A 20,823-nucleotide genomic window follows, 5' to 3' on the forward strand; every position below is an offset into this window, starting at 1 on the left:
GTTAGGCTTTCCGGCATCCCTGTCCTATACGGTTCAGATCGGTCTATATTTGGATATAGTTACCAAAAAGGCCAATATTTTGTTCTACAAAATTGATCACTCAATGTCCGTGTCGAATTTGGTGGAAATCGGACCATATTCAGATAAAACTGCTATGGGTTCACAAATAATGAATTTTTCACCAGATTTTGACGATTATACCCCCACCATAGGATGGGGGTATACTAATTTTGTCCGTTTGTAACATCCCGAAATATGCGTTTAAGACCCCATAAAGTATTTACAATATATTCTTGATCGTCATGGCATTTTATGTCCATCTAGCTATGTCCGTCCTTTTGTCGAAAGAACGCTAACTTTCGAAATAGTAAAGCTAGGGGCTTGAAATTTTGCAAAAATACTGTTTATTAGTGTAGGTCAGATGGGATTACAAATAGGCCAAATCGGTTCATGTTTTGATAGAGCTGTCACAAAAACATCTCCCGATTATACTACTTTAGCTCCTAGAGGGCGCAATTCCTATCCGATTTGGCTGAAATTTTGCATATATCGTTTTGGTATGGCATCCAACAACTTTGCCATGTATGGTCTAAATCAGTCCATAATCTGATATAGCTGCCATATAAACCGATCTCGGGTCTTGACTTTTTGAGCCTCTAGAGAGCGCAATACTCATGACATTTGGCTAAAATTTAGCATGAGGCGTTTTGATATCACTTAAAACAACTGTGTTAAGTATGGTTCAAATCGGTTCATAACCTGATATAGCTGCCATATAAACCGATCTTGGGTCTTGACTTCTTCAGCCTCTAGAGGGCGCAATTCTTATCCTGTTAGATTGAAATTTTGCATGAAGTTTTTTGTTATGACTTACAACCACTGTGCCAGATATGGTCCAAATCGGTTCATAAACTGGTATAGCTGCCATATAAACCGATTTTGGCTCTTGATTTCTTGAACCGCTAGAGGGCGCAATTCTAGTCCGATTTGGCTGAAATTTTACATGAGGTACTTTGTTATGAATTCCAACAAATGTACTAAGTATGGCGCAAATCGGTACATAACCTGATAAAGCCCTCATATAAACCGATATGGGATCTTGACTTCTTGAGCCTCTAGAGGGCGCATTTCTCATCCGATTTGGCAGAAATTTTGTACAACGGCTTCTCCCATAACCTTCGACTTACGTGTCCAATATGATCTGAATCGATTTATTACTTAATACAGCTCCCATATAAACCGATCTACCGATTTTGCTTCTTGAGCCCCTGCAAGGCGCAATTCTTATCCGAATGGACTGAAATATTACACAATGACTTCTACAATGTTCAGCATTCAATTGAACTTATAGTCCGAATCTGACTATAACTTGATAAAGCTCCAATAGCATAACAGTTCTTATTCATAAATGTTTGCCTAAAATGGTATACGAAGTAAAGAACTCGACAAATGCGATCCCAGGCGGAGAGTATATAAGATTCGGCCCGACCGAACTTAGCACGCTCTTGTTTAAAATATATTCTAAATTTTCGACAATTTTTTCAAATTTTCTTCTGTTTTTTTTTTATTTCCAAAATTTGTTTGTATAAACAAACAAAATACTTTTTTAAATATAGTTTTAATTTTTTTTCCAAAATTTTGATTTTTTTTTTTTTAATTTTCATATATGGAAAGATTTTTTTGAAAAATCTTTTTTTATATTAAAAAACGATTTGCCACCAACGTCTCTGTCTTTGATATTAGTCCACCTCCCTCTATTCACCCCTTGGCCTTTTGGCCAAATCAACCATCAAGCAGCAGCCAACGCACACATTTATTGTCGAACCACTACCACCATCACCATCACCACCACCATAACCATCGCCATCAGCCTCAACCAGGCCAATGCGTTTTAAATGCTGTAGTTTCACAGTTTCCTTTTGGCTGAAAGGTTTCATTGGCTTTCACAGCGTGCTACTAGAAAGACGTGAATTTCAAACTTGGACAAGTTACTCATCGTCGTCGTCGTCATCATCATTATCATCTATGTGACAAGTGTTATTTCCGCCTTGAAAGAGACGTTAATTTTACCCATTAAAATTGGGCATTAGAATCTTAGCGACAAACTAAAAAACAAAACACGTTATTTTTGGTGAATTCTAATTCAAGCATAAAGGACATCCTTCAAGGGAAAGAGGAAGTTCATTTTCCTATAGCATTTTTTGAGTCAACGAAACAGAAATTTAAGAAAAATTGTGCTGATTTTCTCTAATTAAATTAATCGGTTTTCGTAACAAATTAAAAACCAACAACATCAGCAAAAACTACGAAAATTTTTGTCATTCTTTGTGTGAGTAGTAGTCAAAAACAAACAAAAAAATGAGAAAATGGAAAAATGTGTGAATTGCCTAAGTCTTTTTTTTTAGTTTCAATTAAGCTTCAGAGAAAAGTTTTCATTGCTATACTTGCGAGGCACACAGCGAAGCAAGCATTGTTGGCTAAAACTTACGGCTTAAAACTTGTGGTTAATTAGTTTGCCTAGAAACAAAGAAGAATCACTGGGCCATAAACCAATAAAACAGAAAAAATCCCAAGAATTATAAAAGCACTGAGGCGAATAATTTCATATAAAACAAAAGGTAAATGTGCGAGAAAAAACCTAAAACCAAGTCTAAGCAAAAAATTAATTGACCCAGTTTTGAAATGAATGTTAAAGAAAGACCGAGAATCTGGATAATAAAAGCAGTAATTGGCAGTTTAAATAATACTGAAGAAGATTTTCGAAAATTAAACTAGCAGAAATTTTTTCGAAAAAATAAAGAAAAAAATTGAAAATTGTCTATGGAGATGAAATGTGGAAAATATTTCATATAGAAATAAAAAAAACTCCAAAATTTTCTATGAAATTTTGCCATTACTTTTAGATAAAAATATTTTGAAAAAATTTATTAAAAAAAATTTATAGAAAAAAAATTTTTATAGAAACACAATTTTGATAAAAATTTTCTAGAGAAATAATATCTTAACAAAATTTTCTATAACAAAAAAAAACAATTTTGGCAAATTTTCTAGAAATAAAATTTTTATAAAAATAATATTTTTGGAAAAAAAAACTTCAAAAATACCATATTGACAAAATTTTCTTCAAAAATGAAATTATAAAAGATTTTTATAGTAAAATAAAATGTCGACACAATTTCCTTAAAAAAAAAAGAAAAAAATTTCTGTAGCAATGAAATGTTGACAAAATTTTCCAAAAACCTAATAAAATCGAAATAAATTTTTATAGAAACAAAATTTTTAATAATTTTTTTTAAATGTTTATAGAGATAATTTAGAAAAAATATAATTTTTTATATTTTTTAAATTTTAAAAAAATTTATATAATTTTTCGCAAAATAAATATTTTACCAAAATTTTCTCTAGAAAAAAAATTTACAAAATTTTCTATAGAAATAAAATGTTGACAAAATTTTCTATAGAAATAAAATTTTGACAAAAATAAAGAAATATTTTATAAAAATTTTCTTTAGAAAAAAAATTTACAAAATTTTCTATAGAAACAATATGTTGACAAAATTTATGATAAAATTTTCTATAAAATAAAATTGTGAACAAATTTTCTATAGAAATAAAATTTTGACAAAATTTTCTAAAGAAATAATTTTTTTTAATTTAATGATCTTCGCCCTAACAGGCCAAAACTTGAAAAGTGAAATACAATTTTTACAAAATTTTTTTATATCTGGGGTTTTGACTTCTTGATCTTCTAGAGGGCGCAATTCCTATCCGATTTGGCTGAAATTTTGTGAAACGCTTTCTCCCATGACCATATGTTGAAAGTTTCAAATATGGTCTGAATCGGTCTATAGCCTGATACAGCTCCCCTATAAACCGATCTCCCTATTTTACTTTACTTTTACAAAATATTCGATAGAAGTAAAATTTTGACAACATTCTCCAAAAAAATCTTAAATTTTCTATTGATATTATATTTTGAAAAAAATTCTTAGAAATATAATTTTTAACAAATTTATTTATGTCTATGGAACATTTCTTGTGTAATCATCGGGTATGCTTTCTTATACCCAGATTGCGCAGACAAGATATTCATACGCCTACAAAATGAATGATAACCCATCAGCTCCTGCTGTCTTGTTATTTTTCAGCCATGTTACTACTACGCACATTCTGACAAGGCGGTATACATTCTACTCCTGCGGCCTTGTAACTGCTACGAAGCCCTTATTCTGGCTACGAAGTGTACAATTTACATCTTTATCTGAGATTGGTGCTGTGGTATGCTTGTCGCTACTACAAACCTAACCTAAGCTACTATATGATATCAGATTTCCTTCTTTATCTAGTCAGGCTGGTACACACACATCACCAAAGCCATAGGTTTGCGGTTTAGTTCTTCATCAGAAAATCTCGACGAGCCCGCACTCATGTATTTCCTTGTCTCTCTTTTTCCTGCGAAGTCGACATATTAACGGTATTAAATAAATGTGCTGGCAACCCATCGGCTACTGCTGCCTTGTCATTTTTCAGCTTTATAATCGCACATACTATTACAAAGCGTCGCCGCCGCTATGTAATACGATCAGCTGTTTGATATTTCATATTCCCCTTTGTCTATGCAGGAGTATGTGCCTATACCTAAGCCCTCGCTTTAATGTTAAATTCTTTGATAGAATTTGTGGACTTCTTCTGAATAACTTGATTTGCTCACACTTGCGTCTTCTAATTTCTCTTTCGTTTCTGTGCAAAATACGATTTTGCTGGAGCTTATATATACGCCTCATTAGCGTGCTAATACAGTCTTAAATAGCCCTGCTGCCAACCCATGGGCACCTGCTGCCTTGTTCTTCTTCAGCCGGATTACTGCTACGCTGCTAACTGACTAGGCTGTATCCGTTCTGTACCTTCATCAGGGATTGCTCTTCACAGCAACTATCATCAGCTAGGAATAGAGTTTATTCCAACTCCTAAGCACATTAACTGGGTCTATTCAAAGATTCCCTATTTTGTTTCTGCATAAGGATTTGTCTTTACCAAAGCCATTTGTTTGATCTGATTTGGTGAATGATTTTTGGTAAATATTCGGGCTTCATTATGTCTTACACTCTCGTCTTTCAATTTATCTCTATTTGCTGCGGCGAAATTTATATGCCTTAAAGCATTGTCAGGATTTTAATGTCATGTCATTGTTAGAATTTGTACGTCTAGGCGCTCGCAAAGCACATTCTTGGTCTGTTCGTCTATGTCTTCTGTCGGGGTATGGGTACAAATTACTAATTTGCCCATTAAGGCACAGCGGCCATACATCTCCCTTATTAATGAGTGCTTTCCGATATACGTTAAAGCTCAATGATAAGGGACCTCCGAGTCCAAACGGCAGGTCGCAGTGCGACACCGCTTTGTGGAGAAAATTTTACATGGCTTCTGTGCATGGCAGAGTACCTCACAAATGCCTCCTGCGTTGCTGATTTCCTAAGGTAGGTAGGGATAAGCTTGGCGTACAGCGTCAGAGATGGACATGCTAAACTCTGAGCTACGGTGGCATTCCATGATTTTATTATTTCAAATGGCGCCCAACGTAGAGCAGGGAATTTTTTACTAAAGCTTATGACAAAATTTGTTGTCTCGTTGCATTTCAGACCACAGAACCATTATTTTTTCGCTATTGAACAAGATATTTAATAAATTTTTTAATGGCGCTTCAAGTTGGGCGCCATTAATGTATGAGCGCCCTGCTAGGAAAAGTAAAGAAGTGGTGTTTAATTGGAAATAGTATTAATGTAGGTAGTTTCTAAACATTACCTTCATGGCGCCCAACTTGGGGCATAGTATACGAGAGAAGGTTTTAAAAGCTGGACGCCAATAAGATAACACAGCCCTTTTTGGGGAGTTTTCGAAATATTTTTTTATAAAATGTATTTCTAGCTATGCTTTCCACATACTTGTGATGTAAAATTATACTCCTGGCGCCCAACATGGGACACATCGTACGATCGAAATCATTAAAAGTAGGTTGCCAACAAAATAATGGAGTTCTGCTTGGGCAGCTGTAGTTTCTTTATAAAAATGTTGCTTTTAGCGCCCAACTTAGGGCACATCATATGATCGAAATCATTAAAAGTTGGCTGCCAACATAATAATGGAGCTCTGCTTGTACACCTGTAGTTTCCTAATGAAGTGTATGTCTAGTTATGCTTTCCAAATATTTATGATATTAAATTTTGCTCTTGGCGCCCAACTTAGACGGAAATCTTCACAAGTTAGTTAGCCAGTATAGATGCCCTGCTTGGGGTACTGTAGAAATTTATGTCAAGTTATGCTCCTAAACACCATATAAATTAAAAAATTGATCACATTATCTATATGGCGCCCAACTTGGGGCACTTCATATATTACTTATCATTGTAATCAATATTTCAATAAAAAGTTATTAGACATGTGTTTTCAATATGGCGTTCCTAAACCTTTAGGCTCGCTTAAACTATTTGTCAATTCAATTGATAGGCTTATGGTTTTGCCCATATCGTCCCCCTTATTTTTTGCCAATGCAGTATCAACTAAAGGTTAAACTGTCACAGTAAAAACAGCAGCATCATTGGTACAAAATCCTAGACATAATCCGTATGCTATATAGTTGTGAGCAAACTTTTATTTTATGACTGCCAAAACAAATGGCATTTCCGGTTGACGGAAATGTCGTCGGTCGGTTGTTAGTCTTCCATTCTCTAGATGTCAGACATACACATATTATGTGCCTCCATTGTTGTTGTTGTATGCATATATATGAGAAAATTTATATCCTAAAGCATCTAAGCAGCATTCATTTGTTTGTATCCTTTACAGTTATTACGGGGCTTTCATGAGAATGCGAATGATAATAAGGATGGTGATGATGATAATGCTAAGGATGGTATATTTAAAACTATAGCAATTTTCACGATGATTCACATGCAGAAGGCGGCAAAAGCTTTTGAATGTCACATCATATAAGTATGGTATGGGCAGGGAGGTAGATAGTTTCATTGGCAAGAAGGAAAGGGGGGACATAATTATTTGTTGTTGACTTGGCAGTTTTTCCCCTGGAGTTTGAAAGGTAGCCTCTAATTATATTTTCAAATCTTTATATGACCCCCCCCGGAGTTCTTTTGCCTCCTACTTTCTTAACTACGCTGCTGTTTGCCTCACATTACCCACAATGTATATGACCATAATGATATATCTCTTACATAACCTCAGACAATATGTATATCCTTAGACATTGGGGATTTATTTGTCTTGTGTGTGCGTGCCTCCTCTTACGCTCTTCCCTTCCTTCTCTGTAATCATATCCTCCTCATCAATGTTGCAAGCAGTAACTCAGTTAGTCAGCCAGTCAACCATTCACTCATTCATTCATTCTAATATTCATGAACTCAATTCATAGGTCCCCAAATGACAGCATAAGTGCGTTCCACTGAGCTTGCAAAGCCTGACAATCAAACAAGAAAAAAAGTGAAATCATCAGAAAATGTATTCCACAAAAACAAAACAGCTCATAAAATGTAAACATTTGAAAAATAAAATAAGAACAGAATACCCAAAAGCCATAAAAAACTGACACAAATTATGCGAAAACGAAGATTTACAAAAAAAAAATCAATTCGAAAGGGACAAGGACAAACATTGTGTGCGATATGAATCATGGAATTAGGCAGAAACTTTAAAATAATTTTTTCTAAGCATATGAAAACTAAAATTAGTTTAAAGTAGCTTTCATGCAATACTGGAAGCACAAATTTGACTCTGATTTTGGAAAATAGAAAATAATTTCATACTCATTCAAAGCATGTCGCTCCTTGTCCGCGTTGAAGAATTCAATTGTTTGTCCTTAGTCTGTTTGGATATCTTCTCCGTTAGATGAGAAAATTCTAAGACGATTTAACGATGTCCGTGTGTCTGTCTGTCCGTCCGCCAGTTGTAATCACTGTACAGTCTTCAAAAATTTTGATATTGAGCTAAAATTTGGCACAGATATGTCTTTTTGATGCATGCAGGTTAAGTCCTAAAACGGGCCAAATTGGACCAAATCGGACCATATTTGGATATAGCTGCCATATAGACCGACCTCCCGATAAGGGGTCTGAAGCCCATAAAAGATTTATTTATTATTCGATTTCGCTTAAATTTCAAACAGTGAATAGCTTAAGGCTTCCCGACAACTTCCCCAAATATGGTTCAGATCGGAATATATTTAGATATAGCTGCCATATAGATCGACCTGCCGATTAAGGGTCTGGAACCCATAAAAGCTGCATTTATTAGCCGATTTCACTGAAATTTGGAACAGGCACCCGTCATCCGACCCAGGTATTGTAAAAATCGGACGATATAAAATGCGGATTTATTGTCCAATTTCGCCGAAATGTTGGACAGTGCGTTGTGTTAGACCGCTCGACATCCTTGTTCAATTCGGCCCAGATCGGTCTAAATTTGGATATAGCTGCCCTACAGACCGATCTCTCGATTTAAGGTCTTGGGCCCATAAAATACGCATTTATTGCCCGATTTGGGACAGTGAGTTGTGTTAGGCCCTTCGATATCCCTCTTCAATTTGGCTCAGATCGGTGCAGATTTAGTTATAGCTGTCATATAGACCGATCTTCCGATTTAAAGTCTTGGCCCGATAAAAGGCGCATTTATAAGCCGATTTCGCTGAAATTTGACACAGTGGTTTATATTAGGCTTTCCGACTATCGTGCCGTATATAGTTCAGAATGGTCTATATTTAGATATTGAATAACGACTTGTACTTATTAAACCTCTCAAAGTTCCACCCAGCCAAACTTAACGCCCTTTACTTATTTTTCGTTGCTTATTCAATTATTTTGTTTAACAATTTTCAGTTACATCGAATACGTTTATTTAAGATGGCGCCCAAATTGAGACGTGGAATATATTACTGATGCTGTTGGGACAGTTTTTTAAAGCTGTGTGCTACAAAGCAGAGAATCCTAGTTTTGAACTACTTTATTGTACCTCATTTTGGGTGCCAATATTTTGAATTATTGCATAATTATTTAAAATGGCGCCCAACGCGGGGCATGGATAAAAAACTGATGCTAATGTGAAAATTTTTGTTTAGCTGTGTGCTTCAAAGCAGATAATCCTAGTTTTGAACTACGGAATTAGATTTTCTGTCCCTTAATGGAATGCTAATGGGTAAATTTGCATTTGCATAAATTTCTTTATTGTACTTCATGTTGGGCGCCAAATCCTTTTATTTAACGCCCAATGCGAGGCATGGACTATAATACTGATGCTTATGAGAATATTATCCTAGTTCCAAACTACTGAATTAGAATTTAAATAGATTTCCAAATTGTACCTCAAGCTAGGCGTCAATATATCTTATTTTTGTGTTATTATTTAAAATTGCGCCCAATGTGGGGTAATCCGATCTTGAATCTTGACTTCCTGAGCCACTATAGAGCGAAATTCTTATCCGATTTGGCTGAAATGTTGCAAGAAGTGTTTTGTTATGATTTCCAACAACTGTTCAATGTGGTTTTAATTAGTTCATAACCTGATAAAGCTGACATATAAAACGATCTTGACTTCTTGAGCATCTAGAAGTCGCAACTATTATCGAATTTGGCTGATATTTTTTACAACGACTTCTCTCATTCAATCTTCAACATACATACCAATTATGGTCTGAATCGACCCTTAAGGGCGTACAATTTATTCGAATTGGCTGAAATTTTACACAACGTCTTCTACTATGGTCTCCAACATTCAGTTCAATTATGGTCCGAATCGGACAATAACTTGTTATTATAGCTCCAATATCATAGCAATTCTTTCCTTTTATCATATGTTTACCTGAATTAGATTTTTAATAGATTTCTCTATTGTTCTTCATGTTGGGCGCCAACATTTTTTTTTTATTTTTGTATTATTATTTATTATGGCGCCCAACGTGGGGCACGGATTATAATACTGATGCCTATGGGAATACTTCTTTAACTGTTTTAAAGCAGAGGTTCCTAGTTTTGAACTACTGAACTAGATTTTTAATAGATTTCTTTATTCTACTTCATGTTGGGCGCCAATATTTTTATTTTTTTATTATTATTGAATATGACGCCCAACGGGGCACGAATTATTATAGTGATGCCAATGGCAACATTTGTTTAAGCTGAATGCTTCATTTCTAGATTTTTTATAGTTTTCTTTATTCTACTTCATGTTGGGCGCCAATATTTTTATTTTTTTATTATTATTGAAAGTGGCGCCCAACGTAGGTCACGGATTATTATAGTGATGCCGATGGCAAATTTGTTTAAGCTGAATGCTTCATTTTTAATAGATTTCTTTATAGTGCTTCATGTTGGGCGCCAATAGAATTATCCCCGAAAAACTATAGAATTGATATCTAACGTGATATTATGGCTAGAATCGCTTTTCAAATTCGATTCGGCTCTTTGGTGAGGTAGACAATAATTATTGCGGTTATTTATGGAGCTGTGAATATTTGTAATATTAAAATGGCGCCCAACTTGGGGCATAGCATATATTACTGGTGCTTATGCCAACTTTTTATACCCACCACCATAGGATGGGGGTATACAAATCTATCCATTCCGTTTGTAACACCTTGAAATAAAAGGTTAGGTTAGCTTAGGTTAAAAAGATGGTGCAGATATTAATCAGCCCCATGCCACTATAAACATATACCTAAGCCAGTAATCGGCTTGTTGTGCGATCTAAATAGTAAGCTTAAAAAAGAAAATCTAAGTTAGGAACTCCATGCTACTTACAATGTCCTTATTTATTTTCCATGGCACGCCCCTAAGTTGGTTCATATCTGGCATTGCGTCTCCACCTACGTGCCGGTATCTGTTAGACGATATAAGAAATGCTCCAACTTCTCATCATATTCCCCGCATGTCTTACACATGCTATCACTTGGCGCACCCATTTTACATAAGTGAACTCGTAGTCCTATGTGTCCCGTTATGATATCCAGAGCTTGCTGACCTCCTTCTTACTTCCTTTTAGTAATAACCTCGTCTTCTCACGATCTGGATCTGTCCATAGCATTTTCGCCGTTCTACCGACCGTTTCGCTGTTCCACAGTGTTTTCATCCAATTCTGTCTACGCACCCCGGTAGCGTACTTGCCCTACTATTGTGGGAATTGTGGGTTCTAATTCCACCAGTAACTTTTTTCTGCCCCCACTGTAGTATTACAATGAACCAGCAATTATTCATGTCAATCCCTAACGGACTGCCACTATTACCTTAGCTAACTATACACCTTGCATATTTTTTCTGTACAATATAACCTATTTTATTGTAATATTTTAAAATTAAATTTGCTGTTTAAAGCGACTTTTTTCCTTCAAATTAATTAATTGTTCTCTCTGCCTTCATTCTTTTTTTCAGAAAATGTTGGCTTGAATCTTCATTTGTGGGCATACGTCCGTTGGATTCACCACAAACACCTGTCATCGAGGGTGCACCGTTTATTGGGGCCACAGCAGCCAATCTAAGACCTGGAAATATTAACAACAACAACAGCTTCCATATTGCCAATCATAATATCGATGCCGGTAATGCAACAGTGGTAACGGCGTCAGCATTTTTAAATTCATCGGCGCCCTTAACCGGAAATGATTTACAGCAATTAACACGTATGAACAACGGTGGTCTTAACAACGGTACGACGAGTACAAGTAGTGGTGGAGGTGGTGCTGGCGTTGGCGGTGTTATACATTATCCCGTCGGTGAGTCGAAGAGAAAGAAAAAAGCGTATCTAATATAAGAGTTCTCATTGAATAAATAAAAAAAACAATGAGGCAACATAACCACTACTCCTTTCCCCCACAACCCTTGTTATCCAAAGCGCAAAAACAAACAAAAAAGAAAAACAAAATCACAAAAAATATATATTTTTATAGAAACAAAAAAAAACAAAAAAATCATAATTTAAAAAAAACTAAGAAATCTTGCATATACCATATATATATAAAAAAAATATTATTATAGATGTTTAGCTCAAAAACAAAAACATAACACTACAAAACCTAATACACACTTACACAGAGAAAAAAGCTAACAACAAAAGTAGATTTTAGAAAAAAGTACACGCAATTAAGAAAACAATTTTTATAAATTTTAATTTTTATAATTTTTCCTTCTGGATTAGTCATAATGAGAATGTTTTAAATCATTTTCTGTTCGCCTCTCTCATATCATGTGTATATTTTTTTTATTTGTTTGCCTTTTCAATTCATATAAAAATACAATTTCCTTTTGTAAGCTTAGCTTTTTGTGTTTTGCAATATTTAGTTTTTGTACTACTTAGACCCTCCGAAAATTGATTATGTAAAAATGCCTTAAATTTTTGTTTTTTACAAATTTAATAATTTTGTAATTAAGTTTAATTTTTATTCCCTTTCTTTTTATATACAACAAACAAAAATTGCTCATTTATACAAAAATATTTATTTTGTAAACAAAATTTTATACATCAAGAAATATGATACAAAAATAACAACAATAATAAAGTGATGACATGACATTTCAAAAATTATTATTTATTTATTTATTATTTTTGGTATGTATTATGTTTTTATTTAATTTCTTAGCCAAATTTCCCCGAGGTTCAAGATAGATTTAAGGCTTTGTTGATTAAAAAAAATTTTAACTCATAAAAGTTTACGTTTTAGTGGAACTTCACTTAAGATATGAAACTTCTTCTGTGGTGGGTGGCATTTGTGTCTTTTTAATTTTAATTAAATATTTTTTGATATTAAAAAAAAATAAATATTTACTTTCTTTTCAAACTTTCTTTATGTTCTGACTTTAAAGCTTTCCCTAAAGCTATTTTTAGAACAAAACCATTTTGAACTCAAAATATGCTCCAAATTGTTCAACATTTTAAGTTATTTAAAAGTTTAACTTTAATGGAAGTTTTGGCAATATAAAGCTTTTAAACAAATCTGTAAGACTTTGAAGCTTTCACCAAAGCTCCTTTTAGACCATCAAGCTTAAAAACTAAAATTATTTAAAATGGTGTGACTTTTTGATGAAGCTTTGGACGTTTTTAAATAAAGAATATAACAAAAAAAAGCTTTCCTATAAGCTATTTTCATATTAGAACTCAAAATATTTAAAAATTTCTCTTTAAAACTAAATATATCTTTAAAATGTATACACTTCTTGATAAAGCTTTAAGCGTCCTGAAGCTTTTAAACAAAGAATATAACAAAAAATAAGCTTTCTCCAAAGCTCTTTTCATATCATAAAGCTTTAGAACTCAAAACGTTTCTAAAATGTGTAGCTTTTTAGTTCGTAAAAAATTAAGCTTTACAGCTGAAAACGTCTTTAAAATTGTTAGACTTTTTGACGAAGCTTTGAATGTCCTAAAGCTTTTAAATAAAGAATATAACAAAAGATAAGCTTTCCCCAAAGCTCTTTTCAAAAGCTTTAAAATAAAGTATATAACAAAAAATAAGCTCTCTTTTCAAATTATAATGCTTTAGAACACAAAACATTTCCTAATTGGTTGGATTTTTAAGTCATAAAACTAATTTGCATCAAAACTTTAAAAAAAGTTTTAAATTGTTTAACTTTTTGATGAGGCTTTAGACGTCGTTAATCTTTTATACAAAGAGAAAAACAAAAAATAAGCTTTCCCCAAATGCTCCTTTCAAATTATAAAGCTTTAGAACTCAAAACATTTCGGAATTGTTTAGCTTTTTAAGTCATAAAAAACTATGCTTTAAAACCAAAAATATTTTTAAAAATGTTTGACTTTTAAATGAAGACGTCATGAAGCTTTCAAATAAAGACAATCACAAAAAATAAGCTTTCCCTAAATCTTCTTTCAGTATTTAGAGCTTTTAAACTGAAAATATCTCTAAATTGTTAAACATTTTAAGTCCAAAAAAATTAAAATTTTGGTGGAGATTTTGACGACATGAAACTGTAAAATAAAAGCTTTCGTTTTTAAAATAAGCTTTCCTTTTTAAAAATAAGCTTTCCCTAAAGCTTTGTCAGTATTTAAAGCTTTTAAACTGAAAATATTTCTAAATTGTTAAACCTTTTACGTCCAAAAAAATTAAAATTTTGGTGGAGATTTTGACGACATGAAACTGTTAAATAAAAGCTTTCGTTTTTAGTTATTTTTAAAGTATGAAGCCTTATAGCTCAAAGTTATATTTTTAAACCTAAACATCTTTTCCTAGCCCCTTAAGCTTACTTCTAAACCATTTTTGTATAGTCATACACATATTTCCGATCATAGATTGGTTGTATGGCAATATCCCTTGAAAGCTTTACAAAAGCTCTAAAATTTTAAGTAGCTTTTGCGACAATAGTAAATGATTCAAAAGATACTTCAACAATATAAAGGCCAAAAAGCTCTACTAAAGTTCAAGAAAAGCATCAAATGAACCTAAAGCTTTATCAACATCAAAAATAAAAAAGTTTCTTTTGGTTCTTAAAATCAATATACTCGCATCTCTCTTTTCACTTTTCAAAGAAGTGTCTTCAAGTTGTTTCTTCCCTACAGCTATTTCAGGAATATAAGGCTTGAATGCTCAAAAATTCATATTTTTTTGGAAATAATTTGTTTTCTTTCTCAAAGTTATAATTATGTTAAAATAAAACTTATGAGCTTATGACATCTTAAAAGCTCTTTGAGATATTGTTATAGCCTAAAAGCTGTCTCTAAGCTTTTCCAACTCTTTTAGTAAGGGCTTTTAACAGCCACACAAGTAGTGTTAAAAGTTTTTACAATACTGACAATGCTAGAAATATTTCCAAAGAAGCGATTTCATGTTGTTCCTTTTCCACAGATATTTCAAGAATATGAAGTTGAAAGCTCAGAACAAATCGGGAACAAATTGGTACAAAAAGCTTCCTAAGGCTTATATTTGTTTTCTTTTTCAACATTATAATTATGTTAAAATAAAACCTATGAGCTTTTTCTCTTAAAAACTCTTTGCTTCATTGTTAAAGCCTTCAAGCTGTCAATCGGTTAGAGTTAAGTTGAAAGCTTTTTAGCTTTGATCAATAAAAACTTTTATCATTGTTAAAGCTTTTAGGCCTCCGGTCTTTTTCGAGTGCAATAACCCCTTTCAAAATCGTGAAAAAAAGTGATAAATGTTGAGTAGAAGAGATCTTGCCACCTATAGCAACTATCAAACTTCTAAGCTTGTACCATTTTAAAAGCTCTTTACGTTATTTTTATAATAATTTGTAAAATAACGTTCACAGAAAGCTTTTAATTGTTAATGCGAAAAGCTTACACAATACGTCATTCCTAAAGGCTTCTCAAAACTATCAAATAGCTTTAAAAAGTTTAAACAAATAGTTACACATTATGCCATAAAAAATATTATTTTCCGAGCTTTAAACTTGCAAAGCTTTTGAAATTTTCAAAACACAATTTTCTTAAAGTAGTGGTAAAGCTGATAAATGTTAAGTGTTGAGCTTTCTTCAGAACAATTTTCTCAAAATCAAGATAAAGGTGATAAATGTTACATGTTGAGCTTTTTTCAAAACTCTTGAAAGCTTTGCTTTCAATAAAAATATTGTACTATAGACTTGCGGTATTATATTAAACATATTAAAAGCTATCAGTTGCGATAGTTTGTACGAAAGCTTATATATATTAAAAAGAACTTTGGCGGAAAGCTTTTGTAATCATCTAAATTTTATAGGCTTTTCTTTATAAAGATATCTTTTACTTAGATTTCTTGATAAAATTTTTGAGTTTTTTGTTTTTGTTTGTTTATTTAAAGAGATTTTTTTATTTGTATTATTGTTTTTCATGAAATAGATTTCTTTGTATTTATTCTACTATTTGATTTGACAATTTGTAACCCAAAGGAGAAACTATAACTTAAACATAATGCATTTATGGGACTCAAGCACAGTTTGAGGACTTAAACACATTTTAAGGACATGTTGTTAACTGTTTACGAAAAACGTTTTAAGGACATAAACAATTTAACAACTTGAGGACTTTCAGAAATTGAAAAAACTCAAATTTTGAGGACATGTTCAACACCATATTCCCACACACATATTTTGAGAACATGATTAACAGCATATTCTCTATACGTACTTTAGGAAACCTAAACATAGTTTTTAATATTCGCACAAGTATTCGCTCATGTTCAATGCTATTGTTTTTAGAACTTAAACATGCTTTAAAGACTAAAACACATTTAAAATCTTAAATAGGTTTTGAGTATATGTTTCCGAAATGTATTTGTGAACTTCAACAAGCTTTGATAATCCAGGCACATTTTCTTAACACTGACTTAGTCAATTACTAGTTTTCAGAAAGTATTAGATATCTTTAAACCCCATTTTGGGAACATGATTAACACAAGGTTTTCAAAATGAATTTTGAGGACTTGTCCCCAATCTTCAACCTAATGTTTATGTTGGGGACATTTTCAATATAGTGTTTTCACAATGCAGTTCGGGGACTTGGAACGCATATATACCATTGAGATTACATAGTTTGAGCTCTTGCAACACATTTCGATAACATTGTAACAAAACATTTTTTGGGGACATGTTGAACATAATGTTTAAATTTTTTTTAAGGAGTTGAGTTTGAGCCCACGTTTCATGTCACTTTCACATAGTTTGAGCACCTGCAACACGTTTTTCATAACACTACAATACATTTTGAGGACTTGAACCACATTTTAAGGACATGTCTACCAAAGGACTTTCACATAGTTTGAGAAGCTGCAACAAATTTTGATAGCATTGCTAACCATTTTGAGGATATGTTTGGGAACATATTACATCAGGTTTATGTTGGGGATATGTTAAATAAAATGCATTTAAAGGCACTGAAACATATGTTGAGAACTTGAAACACATTTTGAGGACTTGAAATACATTTTGAGGACTTGAAACACATTTTAAGGACATGTCTACCAAAGGACTTTGATATAGTTTTGAGCAGCTGCAATATATTTTGTAAACATAGTTAAACAACATGTCCTCCAAACTTTATAAAGGATTTTTCTTTGATTTTGATATGCAAAATTAAGGATCTCCAAAAACCCAGATTTTTGAAATCCTTGAGAAATTCCAATCTTAAAGTTTCCTTTTAAATCACACACGAGAAACTTCCCTTAATAAAAGAAATTTTTTTGTCATTTGGCATCTCTAGGACAAAAAGTGGTAGAATTTTCTATTTAGGCCTTGTTTTTAAATTAGAACAATTCACCTAAATTTGGAAAAATATTACAAAAAAAAAAAAACGAACAAACAAAGCTGGAAAACTTCTTGAACCTTGAAACGAAAAAAACACCTTATCAAATATAATAGAAATGCATTAAACGTTAATAATCAAACAAAATCATCATCACTTAGTTGATATGCAAGCAAATATATTTTCCCTCCACTCATAATCACCAAACATGAAATCATTGTGAAATGAAAATCACCAAGCAATATTTTTTAAGTTCACTTTTTGTTTTTGAAAAACCCAAAACAAATTACCCAAAATATAGACTATTTTTTGTTATCAAAACTAAATTTAAAACCTCCTTTTTGTTTTGTATTTAATACACGCTATCAATATGCACATGAATCTTAATAAAACAAACGTTTAATTTTTTGTTTTGATTTAATTTTTTATTTTGATTATGATTTTTTTTTTTATATTTAAATGCTTTCTATATAAACAAATTTAATTGTTAATAATCATATTTTAATATACAATTGTATTTATTTTTTTGTTTTTTATTTTAGTTTTTATTTTCAATTATATACTTTACAAAAACATATACTCTTCTATTAAATATACATCGATATTTATATTTATGATCATAAATAATCAAACAATTTTATTTATAATTTTAAATATCAAATAAATGATATGATTTTTTTTTTTAATTTTTAATTTTTAAGTTTTGTTTTTTTTTTTAATAAAAACTATAAATATTTTTATGTTAGAGAAAAACTTGCATTTTGTGTTTTTATTTTCTTATCTTTAATTTTTAGTGTTTTATAGATTAATGGGAAGTAGAATGATTTGGTTTATGTAATTGCACATAGAGATCTAGGAATAAAGTCCAATGGTCCTAGTAAATTCAAAAATATTCATAAATCGGTTCAGTAAAGTTCTTTGAAGTTATATATAGAGCCATATGGACAGAGGTTTACTTTTCGAATCCAATGTTGTGTTCAGAATTTTGAAATTCGCAAACTTAGGTTGATTTTTTTTGGGGTTTTTTATATCAATTATGCGATTTTGAGCTTGTTTTTTGAAGCAAAAACATAGGAGTTGCACTAATCGGAATTTTTTGCCATAATCTTCAATACTGTATACTCAACTTGAAAAATTTTTTCGCATCAAAAATTGCAAATTTTCATAAGGGGTTAGCCTTTGCTAAAAAAATGCAAAAAAAATAAAATGTGAAATTTTAAGTAATTTTGTTAATTGTTCGAATCTTCTTCGAATTTCGAATTGCGGAATGCTGGAAAATTTTCGAAATTCGAAAAAATTAAGGAGTTATAGCGTTTTTGGTCTTGAAAACGACCTTGAATTTTTACGCCCAAAAAAATTTGGTTTTAGCAATGTTTTTCACAGAAAACTTTACAGTATTGCTTCATCCAGCACCTCTACGGAAAGAGTTTTTCCTCACGAATCCAACGGTGTCTGAAAAATTGTGAAGATTGCAAAACTAATGAAGTTACAGCTCTTGCAAACTCACGTTGGTTTTTTTGTATTTTCTGGATATGAATTATGCGTTTTTGACGCAATACTGTATAGTTTTTAAGGAAACTGAAAAGAGTATTGCTTCGTCCAGCACCATTACGAAAAGAGATTTTCTTCACGATTCCAACGGTGTCCTCAGAATTTTGAAATTCGCAAAACTAAAGATGTAACAGCAATTTCAAACTCACCTTGATTTTTTTAGCATATTTCGGATATTAATTATGCGATTTTGAGCTTGTTTTTTGAAGAAAAAACATAGGAGTTGCACTAATCCGAATTTTTTGCCATTATCTTCAATACTGTATACTCAACTCGAAAAATTTTTTCGCATCAAAAATTGCAAATTTTCAAAATTTGCTAAAAAAATGCAAAAAAAATAAAATGTGAAATTTTAAGTAATTTTGTTAATTGTTCGAATCTTCTTCGAATTTCGAATTGCGGAATGCTGGAAAATTTTCGAAATTCGAAAAAATTAAGGAGTTACAGCGTTTTTGGTCTTGAAAACGACCTTGAATTTTTACGCCCAAAAAAATTTGGTTTTAGCAATGTTTTTCACAGAAAACTTTACAGTATTGCTTCATCCAGCACCTCTACGGAAAGAGTTTTCCCTCACGAATCCAACGGTGTCTGAAAAATTGTGAAGATTGCAAAACTAATGAAGTTACAGCACTTGCAAACTCACGTTGGTTTTTTTGTATTTTCTGGATATGAATTATGCGTTTTTGACGCAATACTGTATAGTTTTTAAGGAAACTGAAAAGAGTATTGCTTCGTCCAGCACCATTACGAAAAGAGATTTTCTTCACGATTCCAACGGTGTCCTCAGAATTTTGAAATTCGCAAAACTAAAGATGTAACAGCAATTTCAAACTCACCTTGATTTTTTTAGCATATTTCGGATATTAATTATGCGATTTTGAGCTTGTTTTTTGAAGAAAAAACATAGGAGTTGCACTAATCCGAATTTTTTGCCATTATCTTCAATACTGTATACTCAACTCGAAAAATTTTTTCGCATCAAAAATTGCAAATTTTCAAAATTTGCTAAAAAAATGCAAAAAAAATAAAATGTGAAATTTTAAGTAATTTTGTTAATTGTTCGAATCTTCTTCGAATTTCGAATTGCGGAATGCTGGAAAATTTTCGAAATTCGAAAAAATTAAGGAGTTACAGCGTTTTTGGTCTTGAAAACGACCTTGAATTTTTACGCCCAAAAAAATTTGGTTTTGGCAATGTTTTTCACAGAAAACTTTACAGTATTGCTTCATCCAGCACCTCTACGGAAAGAGTTTTTCCTCACGAATCCAACGGTGTCTGAAAAATTGTGAAGATTGCAAAACTAATGAAGTTACAGCACTTGCAAACTCACGTTGGTTTTTTTTTGTATTTTCTGGATATGAATTATGCGTTTTTGAAGCAATACTCTATAGTTTTTAAGGAAACAGAAAAGAGTATTGCTTCGTCCAGCACCATTACGGAAAGAGAGTTTCTTCACGAGTTCAACGGTGTCCTCAGAATTTTGAAATTCGCAAAACTAAAGATGTTACAGCAATTTCAAACTCACCTTGATTTTTTTTAGCATTTTTCGGATATTAATTATGCGATTTTGAGCTTGTTTTTTGAAGAAAAAACATATAGGAGTTGCACTAATCCGAATTTTTTGCCATAATCTTCAATACTGTATACTCAACTCGAAAAATTTTTTCGCATCAAAAATTGCAAATTTTCATAATTTTGCAATTTGCTAAAAAAATGCAAAAAAAATAAAATGTGAAATTTTAAGTAATTTTGTTAATTGTTCGAATCTTCTTCGAATTTCGAATTGCGGAATGCTGGAAAATTTTCGAAATTCGAAAAAATTAAGGAGTTACAGCGTTTTTGGTCTTGAAAACGACCTTGAATTTTTACGCCCAAAAAAATTTGGTTTTGGCAATGTTTTTCACAGAAAACTTTACAGTATTGCTTCATCCAGCACCTCTACGGAAAGAGTTTTTCCTCACGAACACAACGGTGTCTGAAAAATTGTGAATTGTTACAGCACTTGCAAACTCACGTTGGTTTTTTTTGTATTTTCTGGAT

At 32.1% G+C, this 20,823-nt stretch overlaps 1 protein-coding gene across 6 annotated transcripts in view; it reads left to right on the forward strand.

The window, feature by feature from the left end:
- LOC106083188 (serine-rich adhesin for platelets) overlaps positions 1-20,823 on the forward strand; it is a 536,175-nt gene that overhangs the window by 491,232 nt on the left and 24,120 nt on the right. For all 6 annotated transcript variants that reach the window (XM_059364645.1, XM_059364644.1, XM_059364647.1 and 3 more), the window contains one exon: positions 11,427-11,767. In XM_059364645.1, the coding sequence (XP_059220628.1) occupies positions 11,427-11,767 (341 nt within the window). The remainder of the gene's footprint in view (positions 1-11,426; positions 11,768-20,823) is intronic.

This window comes from Stomoxys calcitrans, chromosome 3 (genome assembly GCF_963082655.1).
Source record: "Stomoxys calcitrans chromosome 3, idStoCalc2.1, whole genome shotgun sequence".
Taxonomy (NCBI): Eukaryota; Metazoa; Arthropoda; class Insecta; order Diptera; family Muscidae; genus Stomoxys; species Stomoxys calcitrans.